We start from the raw sequence: 14,511 nt of genomic DNA, 5'->3' as shown, positions 1-14,511 counted from the left end.
AACTTTTTTTTTTAAAGCAACACAACAAGTGATATACCAAAACTATATAACATTTGTATTTCTGACCCAATTATGCCAATCTTTTCTGGAGTAACTCAAGAGAAAAAAAGAGCTAATTCACAAAGACTTTCACCACAGCATAACCTCAAATAGTGAAAAAGTAGAAACAACTTAAATGCAAACGAGAGAATTTATAGAACATCAACATGATAGAATATTATGTGGCTACTGAAAGAATAATTATGAAGACTATTGAAATACAGAAAAATGTTCTATGGTATACTAAACTAAAAATCAGGCTGTGAAAATGAACACACAATATAACAACCACTTAAAAGTATATGCATTTGAATAAGAACCAAAAAGGAATAAATGAAAATAGTTGTCTTGAGAATGCAGGATTATAGATTTCTTTTTCTTTTTTAAAGTACTCGCTTTAGGGGCGCCTGGGTGGCTCAGTCATTAAGTGTCTGCCTTCAGCTCAGGTCATGATCCCAGGGTCCTGGGATCAAGCCCCGCGTCGGGCTCCCTGCTCTGTGGGAAGCCTGCTTCTCCCTCTCCCACTCCCCCTGCTTGTGTTCCCTCTCTCACTGTCTCTCTCTCTCTGTAAAATAAATAAAAAAAAAATCTTTAAAAAAAATAAATAAAATAAAGTACTCGCTTTAATACAATTACATTGTTTTTACTTTTAAAAAATAAATAATACCCATGATAATAGGGGGAAAGTGCTGAATTAGATATATATGTGCTCTGCTGAAAAGACCCCTAATTAAACCATTGAACTTAAGTCACTATTACTGATCAATACAAGGATATTTGAGGATATCAAACAAACTTGAGAAATCCATTTTTAAAACTGGTTTAATGAATTTATCAGCAATTCTGAGGACTCCTGGTTGACGTCCAGTGAGGATCCGTGGTAGGTAACTCTTCTCCATGTCATGTTCTACCCTCACGCCCAAGCTTTAAGTTAGCAGCTTTGATCCATCTAGTCTTAGCCATCAGTGATTTTATAGTTCTGACTTTTGGTCTTGTTCTTGGATACAGTGTGTCTCTTTCAGAAAAGCCACGTTCATGTATCCAGCTTCAGAATTCTGTGAACACGAAAGAGACTCGGAGACTTGGGGTTTGCCATTGCTGCTTCTGATATATGTTCTTTAATCTCTTGAAGACTTCCAACCGACTCTACCAAACCTGTTCCTGAAAAACTAAGAATGGCCATACGTGAGGACTTTTTGAAAACGGGATCTCTTGGTAGCACTTTGGGGTTACAGGGATAAAATATTAATAGGATTTCAGTTTTTTACAACTGTCAAACACAAAGGAAATCAAATAACATTTAGCTTAAATTTATGTTTACGGATTACTTTCTACTTTAGTCAAGATTCTGTCAGGTGCTGGGGCGCCTGGGTGGCTCAGTTGGTTAAGCGACTGCCTTCGGCTCAGGTCATGATCCTGGAGTCCCTGGATCGAGTCCCGCATCAGGCTCCCTGCTCAGCGGGGAGTCTGCTTCTCCCTCTGACCCTCCCCCCTCTCATGTGCTCTCTCTCATTCTCTCTCTCTCAAATAAATAAATAAATAAAAATCTTAAAAAAAAAAGATTCTGTCAGGTGTGGGGATGAAGAGGTGGAAAGAGAGAAGGGATTGGGAAAAGATTCAAATACTAAATATAGAAACATGACTCCCAAATGCTATGCTTTGTCAAGCCAGCAACTCAGGATGAGTTAGGCAGCCATGACTCTCAGGCTTGCAGTTGATTGTCTTGACTTTACTAACCTGAGGTTTGGTAAGGGCAAGATTTTATTCAATGATTCCAATTCAGCGATGTCACAAATTGTCTCCTGAAAGAAAAGAAAGGATGAATATTTAAAATTATAATTATAAGCCATTGGCAATATGATCCTAAAACATGTGCTTTATATATATTTTTGGTTAAAAATTTAATCCCTTCCCCTCCTACTTGCTAGAATGGCCATCCTAAAAAAGACAAGAGATAACAAATGCTGGCGAGGATGTGGAGAAAAGGGAGCCCTTGTGCACTGTTGATGGGCATGTACATTGGTACAGCCACTGTGGAAAACAGTATGGAGGTTCCTCAAAAAATTAAAAAAAGAAATACCATATGATCCAACAATTCCACTTCTAGATATCTGGAGAAAATGAAATTACTGTCTGAAGATATCTGCACCCCACCCCATGTTCACAGCAGCATGATCTTACGTATACGTACAATCTAAAAAAAAAAAAAAACAAACTCATAGAAGCAGAGATCAGATTTGTGGTTGCTAGAGGTGGGGGTGTGGTGGATGGAGGAATTAGGTGAAGGTGATCAAAAGGTACAAATTTCCAGTTATAAGATAAATTCTGGGGATGTAATGTACAACATGAAGACTACAGTTAACAATACTGTACTGTATATTTGAACGTTGCTAAGACAGATCTTAAAGGTTCTCATTGTCAGGAAAAAAATCGTAACTATGTGAGGTGACAGATGTTAACTAACCTTATCGTGATAATCATTTTGCATTGTATATATATATCAAATCATTGTTATACAAAATAAAAGTTATACTTTTTAACTTACACAATGCATGTTGTATGTCAATTACATCTCAATAAAACTGAAAAAAATGTAATCCCTAAATACCTATAGAATATCTGGTAATTATAAATCTTATACTTTTATATTAACACGTTCATTGTAAGCCTGCTTATTATATCTATTTTCCTACATGAATTACCTCATATTAGCTGATATAATCATTCTGTTCTACTAGGTAAGTTTTTACTTACTACTCTGGTAAACATTTTCTGTCCCTTTAAATCATGAAAAAAAGTATCTATTTTTTTGTAAAATCTATGACTTTAAAAACCAAATACCCTTTCTCACACAAACCCATCAACACAGACCAAATTTTACATATAATTATGAGGGTTTACTGATTCCCCTAAACTTGGACCTCTGTTTAACCTTTGATACAGGCCAACTCGTTTCTGTGAGAAATTCTTAGTTATCCTGAAATAAATGAGAAGCTTCTATAAGGAGGAAAAAACTAGCATTCAGAGAAATTTATGTGTTAAAAATATTACTAGACTAGGAGTTAGGAGAGCAAGGCTTGAATTCTGGCTCTGCTAGTTAGACTCTGATATGTCCCGTTACCTCCCCGAGTTTTGTTTCCTACATTTAAAATGTGAGAATAACAATTAATCACTAATCTTTCAGGGTTATTGTGAAAATTAATTAACATAAGCATACCTAACATATGGGAGGAACTCAATAAATGTTCGATATAGAAACAAATGTATGTGTATTTACTGAGAAAAAGAAGCTGTATTTATTAAATGCCATTTATTTGCCAAGCAATACACTACGTATTTTATATGCATTATTCTAATTATTCTACTTTATCTCCAGTAGCCATCTCTGAATTCATTCATTCATTCATTCATTCATTCTTATAATAGCTTTATGGAGAAATAATTCACACACTATACAATTCAGGCATTTAAAGTGCACAATTTGGGGTGCCTGGGTGGCTCAGTTGGTTAAGCATTTGACTCTTGGTTTTGGCTCATGTTGTGATCTCAAGGTCATGGGATCAAGCCCCACGTCAGACTCCACCGTGGAGTCTGCTTGTCTCTCTCACTCTGCTCTACCTCCCACTTCCGCTTTCTCTCTCTCTCTCAAATAAATAAATAAAAATAAAGCGCACAATTCAACAGTTTTTAGTATATTCACGGGGTTGTACAACTATTATTACAATAAATTTTAGAATATCTTCATCACCCCCAATATAAACCTAATACCCTTTAACTACAGCCCCCATCCCTCAATGCCTCAGCCCTAGGCAACCACTCATCTACTTCTATGTTTATATATTTGCCTATTCTCGACATTTTATATAAATGGAATCATATAATACATGGTGACTGGATTTTTTTCATTTCACATAATATCCTTAAAGTTCATCTGCATTATAACATGGATCAATACTTCATTACTTTTTACGGTTGAATGGTATTCTGTTGTATGGATGGATATACCACACTTTATTTATCCATTCATCAGTTGATAGACATTTGGTTTGTTTACATCTCTTGGCTATTATCAATAATGCTGCTATAAATATTCATATACAGATTTTGGTGTGGAACAGCCACCTTTTGAGTGTTATTACTTCCTTTTCCCAGATGAAGGAACTAGAAGGTGAATGAGGTTTCCTTCTTTCACACAACTAGTAAAATACTGAGCTGGGATTTGGGACGTAAGGTGCAGCAAGAAAACCTATCAAGGACACAAAGCCATATTTGGAGAGGGGAGGATTCAGAAAAAGCTTTATGGAAGAGAAGATATTTAGGTTGAATTATGAGGGACAGTAGAAACTAACCAAAAAAAAAAAAATCTGGGGCAGGAAAGTCATGGGAGAAGGCAGTGGAGGGAGAGGGATTTCCTAGAAGAGCCTAAAGAAGACTATGGTAAGTCATTGTATGGCTTTGGGTCATATGGTCAGATTATATTTTGTGAAGACCCCTCTGGCTATAGACTAACAGAATAGGATTTCAAAAGACAAAAGCCAGGAAGATGAGAGAAGGAAGGAAGATGGGATGTGTCTTTCCAAGTAAGGGAAATACATAACCAGAGGGAGGAAAGCAGAGCTTTGGGGGAAACAGTAAACAGATTGGTTTCATTTGATCAGACTTGTTTGATGTCAGAAAGTTATTTGGATTATGGGAAGTTCCTATGTGGCTTCAATTCCTCTGGATTGGACATCAACTCTGGAAGCCTTCCCTAACCACCCCAGACAGGTTTAGATGCCACTCCGCCTGCTTTCACAGCATTCTGGGCCTACCGCTATTGTAGAACTCATCACAGCATATGGTAGTCACTCTCATCAGAGCTGAGTTCTGTGAGGGCAGACACTGTATCTTGTACATCACCATATCCAAACCACAAGGGGGGACAGTATGAGGCCTGGCACCCTGTATATGCCTAATAAATAGCTGTTGAATGAATGAACTTTATCTGATAGACAAAGCAAGTCTCTGAAACTCTGTGAGATGAAGTACTATGAAGGCAAGCAGGGCTTCATGAGGATTAGTCTGGAGGCATGCATGGGACAGATTAGGAGGAAAGACTGAAAGGAGATGAGTTAAGTTGTTGCTATAACCCAGGTACTAAGTGCTTGGGATGCAGAGGGTAACACAACAGACATAGTTCCTGCTCTCATGGAGTTTATAATCCAACAGGGAGGAAAGATGGGATTACAACACAGGAAGCAACATGGTCTCTTACAAGGCTATGTCCCTGGTTACCCCCATACCCCAAAAGGGAAACAGTAGACTTGAGGTATTACGAGATAGTGGCTAAGAACAAGGTACCAGACAGAGTTTATTTCAGACCCTGTTCTGCTTATTGGCGATATGTCTTGGGCAATGATGTCACTTCACCTCTCTAGAGCTCAGTTTCCTCAGCTGTGAAAATGGCAAGGTTATTTTGTGGATTAAATGAGATAATGTACATAAAATGCTTACCACAGTACCAGGCGCGTAGCAAGCACTCAACAAATGTCAAGCTGTCACCATTTTAGCCTCTGAGGTGTTGCAAGGAAGGAGGAGATCTAGGATATGTCTGATCTCAGGGATCTATAAACTGATCTGTTTGTAGTATGATACTCAATCACTGAGAATCAAGAGATGTGGGAAATGTCAGCAGTAGCTGCGCGACTCAAGCATACCATTTAACCTCTCTTGAGTTTTATCTCCCTCCTGTATAAAATGAGGGGATTGAATTGGAAGATCCTTAAGATTCTAAGTTTAAAAACAATTTGGAGTTGTTTTAACAGGTATGAAGATGTTACAAGTTGGTACTTTTGTGACACATGAAATGTGGAGCTTGAGGTACTATAGTCCTGACCCCTGTCACATTTCTTATCTTGTTTGAGGATAATGTTGTGGATCTCAAAGCTATCAGGTCTAATATATACTCCATTAAGGCTCTAACTCAGCACCTATAATACTATAGTGCTTGTATGTCTCTGTCCTTCTCTACTAGACTAAAGACTTCCAGAAACAGGGTCTATCTTCATATTCCTAGGACTTAGCATAGTTTCCTGAATTGATAAATGTTTGTTGAATGAATAAGTAGAATAGTGAATGACTAGACAATTGAGAACAATTGTAGTTCAAGCAAAAACATAAACTATTGGAAATTAAGCCACATAATCTGGCAGTTCTACTTTGGACAAAATCTACAAAACAACTCATATAGTTTGGAAATAATCATTTCTTTCTTTCTTTCTTTCTTTCTTTCTTTCAGATTTTATTTATTTATTTGACAGAGAGATACAGAGAGAGCACAAGTGGGCAGAGCAGCAGGCAGAGGGAGAGGGAGAAGCACACTCCCCACTGAGCAGGGAGCCCGGTGCAGGGCTCGATCCCAGGACCCTGGGATCATGACCTGAGCCGAAGGCAGACGCTTAACCGACTGAGCCACCCAGGGACCCCTCACCTTTCTTTTTTTTTTTTTAAAAAGATTTTATTTATTTATTTGAGAGAGAAAAGTGTGTGCATGAGTTGGGGGAAGGGCAGAGTGAGAGGGTGAGAAAGAATCCTAAGCAGATTCTGTGCTGAGTGCAGAGCCCAACACGGGGCTTGATCCCAGAACCCCGAGACCATGAGCTGAGCCGAAATCAAGAGTTGGACACCCGACTGACTGAGCCACCCAGGCACTCCAGAAGTAATCACCTTTCTGAGAGCAAACCAGATGTGGGTCTTATGTTCACAGCAATAGTACCCAATAAGGAGGATCTACATGAAGTATCCTGGAAGGAAACATCTAGCAGGTGATACAAGCCAGGGGAGAAAGCAAGAAGCCTCTGTCTTGGATTCAGAATGCACCTCTGATCACTGAAGTCCCTCTCGCTGACACATTCACCAGCCAGACTCTGGACCTTCTCTGAATCTATACTATTTGCCACATCTATCTAAACTTGGCTACTTGTCTGCTTGGATTTTTGTAACTTAATTGCTTTTTCTCTGACTCTTTTGTTCTTGACTCTTTGTTCTTAGGCTTGACCCCATGCCAGACCAGACTATCTTCATTTATGTCTTTGAGCCTCAGATTTGTTCATTTCTCAGACAGGGCTAGAATAATTCATGGCAAACAGGGTTGAGAATGAGGTATACATGTGAAAGCATTTAATATTCATTCTCAAATATTTATGGAGCACCTGTCTGTAAATAAAATGACATATGAAATACAAGCCTTGCCCTCCAGGATCTCACTGCTGAGTTGAGATAGAGAAGCAAAAAGACAATGGTGATACAGTGTTAAAGAAGCTATGAGGCATGCACAATCTCTTTGGGATCACATAGGAGAAGAGTGTCTACTAAAAGCTGACCCAGGAGTGCCTGGGTGGCTCAGTTGGTTGGGCGTCCTACTCTTGATCTCGGCTCAGGTCTTATTCTCAGGGTCATGAGTTCGGGCCCCACTTGATCTCAGGGTCATGAGTCTGGGCCCCAAACCGACCCAATGAAGAGCAAAGCTGGCCAAGGGCAGTCTCAGGTTCTGCTGCTCTGGTGCAGCCAATGAGCTTCTTTGCCACAGGCCACCATGAAGCCAAGTGCAGCCTACAGCTACATGAAGATGAAGAGAGAACACAATAACCTTGGCAACTAGGCTTCATATGAAGGACACGACAGAAGCATGCATCTTACCTCTCTGTGAATCCGGATGCTCCTTATGATATGCTCTAAGAGGCCAACCTGCTGTGTAAGATGGCAAGTGGTGTCCTACAATTGCCTCTTTTCTTTATCCAGAAGAAGAACTCTAAGAATGGGATAGATCAGAGGAATAACTAAACATTTCTGTATCACTACTAAAAACTCAAAACTATGTCCCACTTACCACTAGCTCTGGGTCTTAGCCCACTGCCTAGATTATGGAACCAACTTTGGCAGAATAATTCCCACCATGTTCCAAGACCAAGTAGAAATTAATAAGCTTTTGGCCTGTACAGAGTCATTAAAAACATACTGAGAACAGAGACATACCATATGCAAGAGTATGGAAGGGAAGGCACAATTCTAGCCCTTGAGAAATCTGACAAAGGATATGATCCCATTTAGGGGTGGGGCTGCAACAAGAGACTCTGCATCCCTTCAAATATTGTAGCTACACAGCCTGCATCTGGTTCTCATCTCATACAGTCATCCCATACTTTTGGAGTAGTAGTAGCAGTAGTAGTAGTAGTAACAGCAGCAACAACAGTAATAGTAATAGTAGCACCAGCAGCAGCAGTAGTAATAGCAGTAGTAGCAGCAGCAGTAATAGTAGCAGCAGTAGTAATAGTAGCAGCAGCAGTAGTAACAGCAGCAGCAATAGTAATAGTAATAGCAGCAGTAGTAGTAATAGTAGTATTAGCAGCAATAGTAATTAAGCAGCAGCAGCCACAGCAGCAGTAGTAATAGTAGCAGCCACAGCAGTAGTAACAGTAGTAGCAGCAGCAGTAACAGTAGCAGCAGCGGCAGTAGTAGCAGCAACAGCAGCAGTAATAGCAGTAGTAGCAGCAGCAACAGCAGTAGTAATAGTAGCAGCAGCTGCAGTAGTAATAGTAGTAGTGGCAGTAGGAGCAGTAGCAGCAGTAATAGCAGCAGCAGCAGCAACCATTTACCATGGCCTTACCATGTGCTTAGGCACTGTGCCCTACCCACAGAGTAAACACTTAAACCTGCTCATGTGTTGGCTCATCTGATCCTTGCAACAACCCCATGAGATGGATATTGTTATGGAGCCTATTTTAGAGATGAGGAAACTGAAGCCCAGAGAAAAGCAACTGGTTTCAGGACATAAAACCAGAAAGTCGTAGACCTGAGATGCCAATCCAGATCTTTCCGATTTCTAAGCCTGAGTTCCTAGGCACTACACCAGGCTCACTCTCCAGGGCCAAGGTGTATTTGGGACACATGATGGTAGAATAGTGTTGATCAGAGATTTGTGTTTGAGTTCGGGTTCTGCCACATACTAGCTGTGTGACCCCTGGCAAATTACCACATCTGAGCCTCAGTTTTCTCATCTGTAAAAGGAAGCAGCATCCTGTAGAAGAAACTTAACTCCAAGGAAAACACACAAGTCCAATCCAGATGGCCAAAGTGTGTCTTTAGGAGGGCAAGAGGGGAACACCATTAATGTTAGGGCACGGGTAATATGTCAGTTGTGTTGGGAATATCAGAATCAATGACCTAGTTTGAGAAGGGCAATGGCTTATATAGACTATATAAAAGGGGAGACACAGACAGTAAGAGATCATCAGAGACTCCCCAGGTCTGCCCTGAGAAGTGTGTGCCCACAACAGCAGAAAGGAGAGTTCCAGTCTGCTGGACAGATCTCCCCCACAGACTGTGGTGCTGTGGGCTCTAGGGCCAAGCTACTGAGGGCAAGCACACACTGCTGTCACTGACTAGGCTGCCTGAGTTCCTGAGCGTCTCTGGACCTTAGCTTTCTCCCATAAAATAGGGCTAATCCCAGACCCTCCCTCGTGGGATTGGTGTGAGGATTGATGAGAGACAGAGAGAGCTTAGAACAATGCCTAGCACATTGTAAGTGCTCAAAAAATGTTAGTCATTATAGTTATTATTGGTGACTCTATGTGTTAAGATCAAACCACTCTCTTTGCCCTAATTCTGTGCTCCAAGAAAACTTTTCATTGTAACTGGAGTTTCCTAATAGAGGAGAGAGTGCTTGGGCTGGCTGATAATGTGAATTCTTCTCTGCTGGGACCATTTTTCAGTATAAATTAATACAATTGGCATCCTATGGGTTTCATGAATTTAAGTCACTAGTATGAGCCTGTTCCTCTCTTGATCTACCTTGATTCCAGAGGTATCAGATGATAAAAATGAGTGTCAACACATAAAGTGACAGCCAGAATGAGCACAGCTAGGTCCTCAGTCAGGCAATGCCTATGTGCGAGAGCCCAACTGAGTAGCTGACCCACCTCCTCCATGATCTTTTTCTCTTTAATTTCATAACATTTGCATGAATTGCTGAAAACAGCAGGCAGCAGAGCAACAGTTATGAGATAGGCTGCAAACCCAAAGGACAGTCTCTGGAACCATCTCTTTGTTGAGGGGGAAACATCTTTGCAGAGTTCATTGGCTCCTCGGGCAGGACCGCACCTACCTGTTCTGGACTGAAGATACTACACATTTGTTGCTGTGGATTAAGCCTTCTTGCTCTGTGAGTTGTTCCAGAAGTTTCCTTTTCTCTAGGAGCAGTATATCATTTTGAGCAGTGACCTCTTCCTGGAATGCCTTCTCCTAGAGATAATAAAGCCCCTCACTACCACAGCAGGAGGAAGAATTACGAAGTTGACAGCAAATTTCCCTTCTTTACTTTTCCTCTCCTGTCCCCTAGTCTGTTTTCACCTGTTTGCTGACATTGTCAGCTAGATAGTTCTTCTGTTTATTTTGGTTATTTTAGGTCTTGTATTTTTTTTGAACAATTAATCATTCTCCTGGGTTAACATTTAAAAATACCTGAGCACTCCACTTCCAATAAGGTCCCAAGGCTTTCATGTGTATTCTAATACCATAGGTATATCAAATCACTACCAAATGCAACTGAATTCCCCGAAGCTCCAGTTTGACATTTTTCCATATAATACAACTCCATCTGCATTGGGGTGATAGTCTTTTTAAGACAAAGTGAGGAGATGGAAATTTAGCCCCCATACTTGGCAACCAGCATCAGGATCTCAGTTGCCTTGGCAAATGAAGCAGGTAAGCCAGCTACTGAGAATATCCTTGCAGTGATCATGCTAAAGAGACTTCTAACTTGACACCATGTCTCGTTTTCTACCAACAATTTTCCCAGAAAGCAATAGCTAGTGAAGTTATAGCTAAAATGATAAAGGAGTGATCTGGTGAAAAAATACTAATGTTCTTATATTGAAAGAGTCAGTAGCTATTAATAAATTATCACTGTGGGTGAGGCGTTTAGAAGCTCAAAAGTGTAGAATTGCCCTCCTCATTTCACTGATGCCCCGTCAGTGATAAGTCCTTCACCCTTCTGTGTTTGTGCCCCACCTGCCAAAGGCAGGAGTGAGTGGGTATGGGAGAAGCAGAATGAGCTGCTGGCAGATGGTGAATCACAGAGTTAAGAGGGGCAACTTTCTTTCTTTCTTTTAAATAAGGCACTAATATAGATCATCCAGAAAAGACTCCATCTATTATTCAAGAATTGTAAGAAAGGATATTACATTATGTTCCGAAACAAACTACTCCAGATTTTAAAGTCCCGCAGCCAGGAACCTTCAATGTCTAACAATAGTCCTGTCTGCTCTTATTTAAATACATTTTTGGCGAGGATTGAGAATAGAAGCAGTCATCCCACCAATACTACTCTGCTGTTACAACTGGATTAGAAAGGAAACCAGATGGGGCAGGCTACCTACACTCTGCCCTTTGGAAATGCCTTATTTATTTATTTATTTTTGAACCAGAAAATAAGGACACCTGCTCTAATAAAAGGATAAAATATTTGGAGAAATCTGGTTTGGATGTTTACAACAGTCAGGAGACTCAACTGGCTCACTGTATAAAGAGAAGGGTGAAGGAACGAAATCCAAAAAATTGCCATTACTTTCTGGAGACTTGGTGCTTGGAAGGTGAGTCGAGCTTTTTTATGCTAGTGGCTCTGGTCCACGGGCCCTAAAATAAGTAAAACCAGGACCTCCAGGTGTGTACCACTGTGGCATTAAAAGATCTCACATCAGTCTTCTCTAGGCTAAGTATTTCCTATTCCATTAACAATTCCTCTCATGAACTGTACATCTACCAATCAATATGTTTCTAAGAGAGCTTGCACCAAAAGAGAAGAACATGTCTGGAAAGTTGTCTGTGTCAGGTGCCACCTCACGCATTTCCTATTTTAACTGCACAAAAGCCTCGTGAGGTGGGGATTAGTTCTGCCACTTCACGGACGAGGAAAATGATACCTGGAGACTTGGGCCAGGTCACAGAACTATGAAGTGGCAGGTCTAGATTTTGCATCTGTCTACGGCCAAAGCCCCCAGCAGCCTTCAAGGGCAGTGAGCAAAGGGACCAACTGCTCTTCCTTAGCCTCTGCTTATTTGCCATCTTTCCTGGAAATCTGTGGCTCTCTGGGTAGATGTGTCCGTTTCCCAGGGCTGCTGTAACAAATTACCACAAACTGGATGGCTGAAAACAAAAGGAACGGGTTTTCTCACATTTGTGGAGGCTACAAGTCTAAAATTGGAGTGTTGGCTGGGTAAGTTCCTTCTGGGGGCTCTATGCCTGTCTCTCAGCTTCTGGAGTTTACAAGCAATCCCTGGTGCTCCCTGGCATAGCTGCATCCCTCCGATAGCTGCCTCTATCGTCACGTGGCCTTCTTCCCCTGTGTGTGTCTACGTGTGCCTGCTCTTCTTATAAGGACGCCAGTCATATTGGATTTAGGCCCAACTCTAATCCACCATGAGCCCATCTTAATTAATTACACCTGCAAAGACCTTATTTCCAAATTAGATCCCATTCTGAGGTTCTGGATAGACACGAATTTGTGGAGGACACTATTCAACCCAGTACAGTCGGGAAGAAAGAAGTAGGAGGCTGTTTCTGTCATGTAAGCCTAACGGTGGAAGGCAGGCAGTACAAAAGAGTGGTAATGCAGAAGTAGGCTTCTATTTCTGGTGGGCCCACCAACCAGGATTGCTACTTTCTTCTGTAGTACTTTTCATGTACTTTTCCTAGTTGTGAGTCTAACCTAGATCTGAGTCTTTAAAGTTTGACAATTTAGTACCCAAAGAGAAGGATACTGCAAAATCCAACTTATTTTCCTCTCTCACTATAGTGTGGAGAATCAGGAGGATTTTTTTTTTAAAACATTGGTGACCCATCTGTTATAATCCAAAAATGTTTTATTGTGTGTAGTCTAGAATTCTTAACCATCCCATAATAGCCCATGGAATGACTGAAATTGCATGAATTCTTTTGGGATCCTTGGCACATACATAGAAATGAGTATTTTAGGAGTGAGCACAGAGTTTTCAAAATTCTGATGGGCTAGGCATCTCAAGAAGGGAAAGCATTACTGGCTTAGTCAGTTGCTCTCCACTTTGAATTCGTGTAGTTTAATGATCTCAAGACCATTCTGCAGTTGATTCCATGCCATTTGTCTCATTTTCCTCCTACCTACCAGTAAGTCACAGGGGCAATGGGACAAAGATGAAGAAGATGTGGATATTTAGAAAAAAAGCCTGCAGACACTACACAAGGACTGATAAGTAGGGGTCACCAATTTTCACTGCCATTTAAAACTGACAGAAGTTTGAGGCAAAATGAGGGCAATGTGAAGTAGGAATGAGTTATGTAGGGTGGTCTGGAAGTCTCTGCTGATGGATATTTAAGAGAAGACATTTTCATTTGAAGACAAGACACTGACCGGAGTTGGAAGTGCAGGATAGTTTCAGTGTCTGATTCAGTTTACTAACACCATGAGTCTTACATACTTTTTGGCAGAATTACTCACATCGAAAGAAGGTGCGGAAAGAAATGAGAACCTAGAGTACAAAGAGGCCACAAGAGAATTAAAGCACCAGGGGGCTTTCTCGAATGAGCCAAGCCATGGCACATTGGGGAGCTCTTCACCTTTCCACTCACTATTTCCCTTTGCTGACGCAGACCTCTGATTTCATTTTCCAGTTGTTCAATTCTCTCATCTCGTAGTTCTACTTCATGAATTAAACGGTCCTTAACTCTGCGAAGCTTGACTTTGTGATGGTGATGTTTCTCGTCATAGCTCCTATAAAAGTAAATTTAAATAGAGGTGCAGCTGAGCACAGTGGACATTCATGTTGCTTCCTCAGTGTGCACCTTTCTTGGGTTTCCTCCTCTTGCTTTCTTGAGGCCTGCCACCAGATGTGGGTACTTGTCCTGCCTCCCATCTGCAGGACTTCTGGTCCCCAAGTGGGGGAATGGACCAAGGGTAACCTCCTAAATAGCACCAGCTTTAGTCACCCCTAACTCAGGAAACTCCTTGACTTTGGATCCCTGACATCTAATTCTGAATCCTGCTCCATGGAGTCAGTCATTAATTTAAGTTTCGAGTTCTTGGCTATCCCCTTGGACGGTGATATAACCCACTTCAATCTCTGATAACTGAGTCCGCTCTCAGTCCTTGCCCCGAGTCTGGACTTCTGAAGGCCAATTCTATGTAGGTCTCTGCTCAAGACTCTAACTCAGATTCTGACATAAATCAAACTTACCGCCAATAAGTACATGAAAAGATATTCAACATCATTAGCCATTAAGGAAACATAAATCAAAGCTACAGTGAGATACCATTTCACACCCACCAGGCTGGCTAAAATAAAAAAGAAGACAATAACAAGTACTGGCAAAGATGTAGAGAAATTGGAACTCTCAAACACTGCTGGTCAAATGGTGCAGCCTCTTTGGAAAAAGCCTGGCAGTTCCTCAAATGGTTAAACGTAG

The 14,511-nt window shown here is 41.0% G+C and overlaps 1 protein-coding gene across 1 annotated transcript in view; it reads right to left on the bottom strand.

The window, feature by feature from the left end:
* Positions 1 to 649: 649 nt before the first annotated feature.
* CCDC30 (coiled-coil domain containing 30) overlaps positions 650 to 14,511 on the bottom strand; it is a 113,820-nt gene continuing 99,958 nt past the window's right edge. Inside the window, 6 exon segments of the mRNA XM_081818236.1 lie at positions 650 to 1,114; positions 1,117 to 1,208; positions 1,777 to 1,841; positions 7,717 to 7,828; positions 10,181 to 10,317; positions 13,678 to 13,819. Of these exon segments, the coding sequence (XP_081674362.1) occupies positions 1,011 to 1,114; positions 1,117 to 1,208; positions 1,777 to 1,841; positions 7,717 to 7,828; positions 10,181 to 10,317; positions 13,678 to 13,819 (652 nt within the window). The 3' untranslated portion in view covers positions 650 to 1,010.

Source organism: Leptonychotes weddellii, chromosome 4 (genome assembly GCF_054177405.1).
Source record: "Leptonychotes weddellii isolate Sample4059 chromosome 4, ASM5417740v2, whole genome shotgun sequence".
Lineage (NCBI taxonomy): Eukaryota > Metazoa > Chordata > Mammalia > Carnivora > Phocidae > Leptonychotes > Leptonychotes weddellii.
This window is presented reverse-complemented; position numbering and strand designations above follow the sequence as displayed.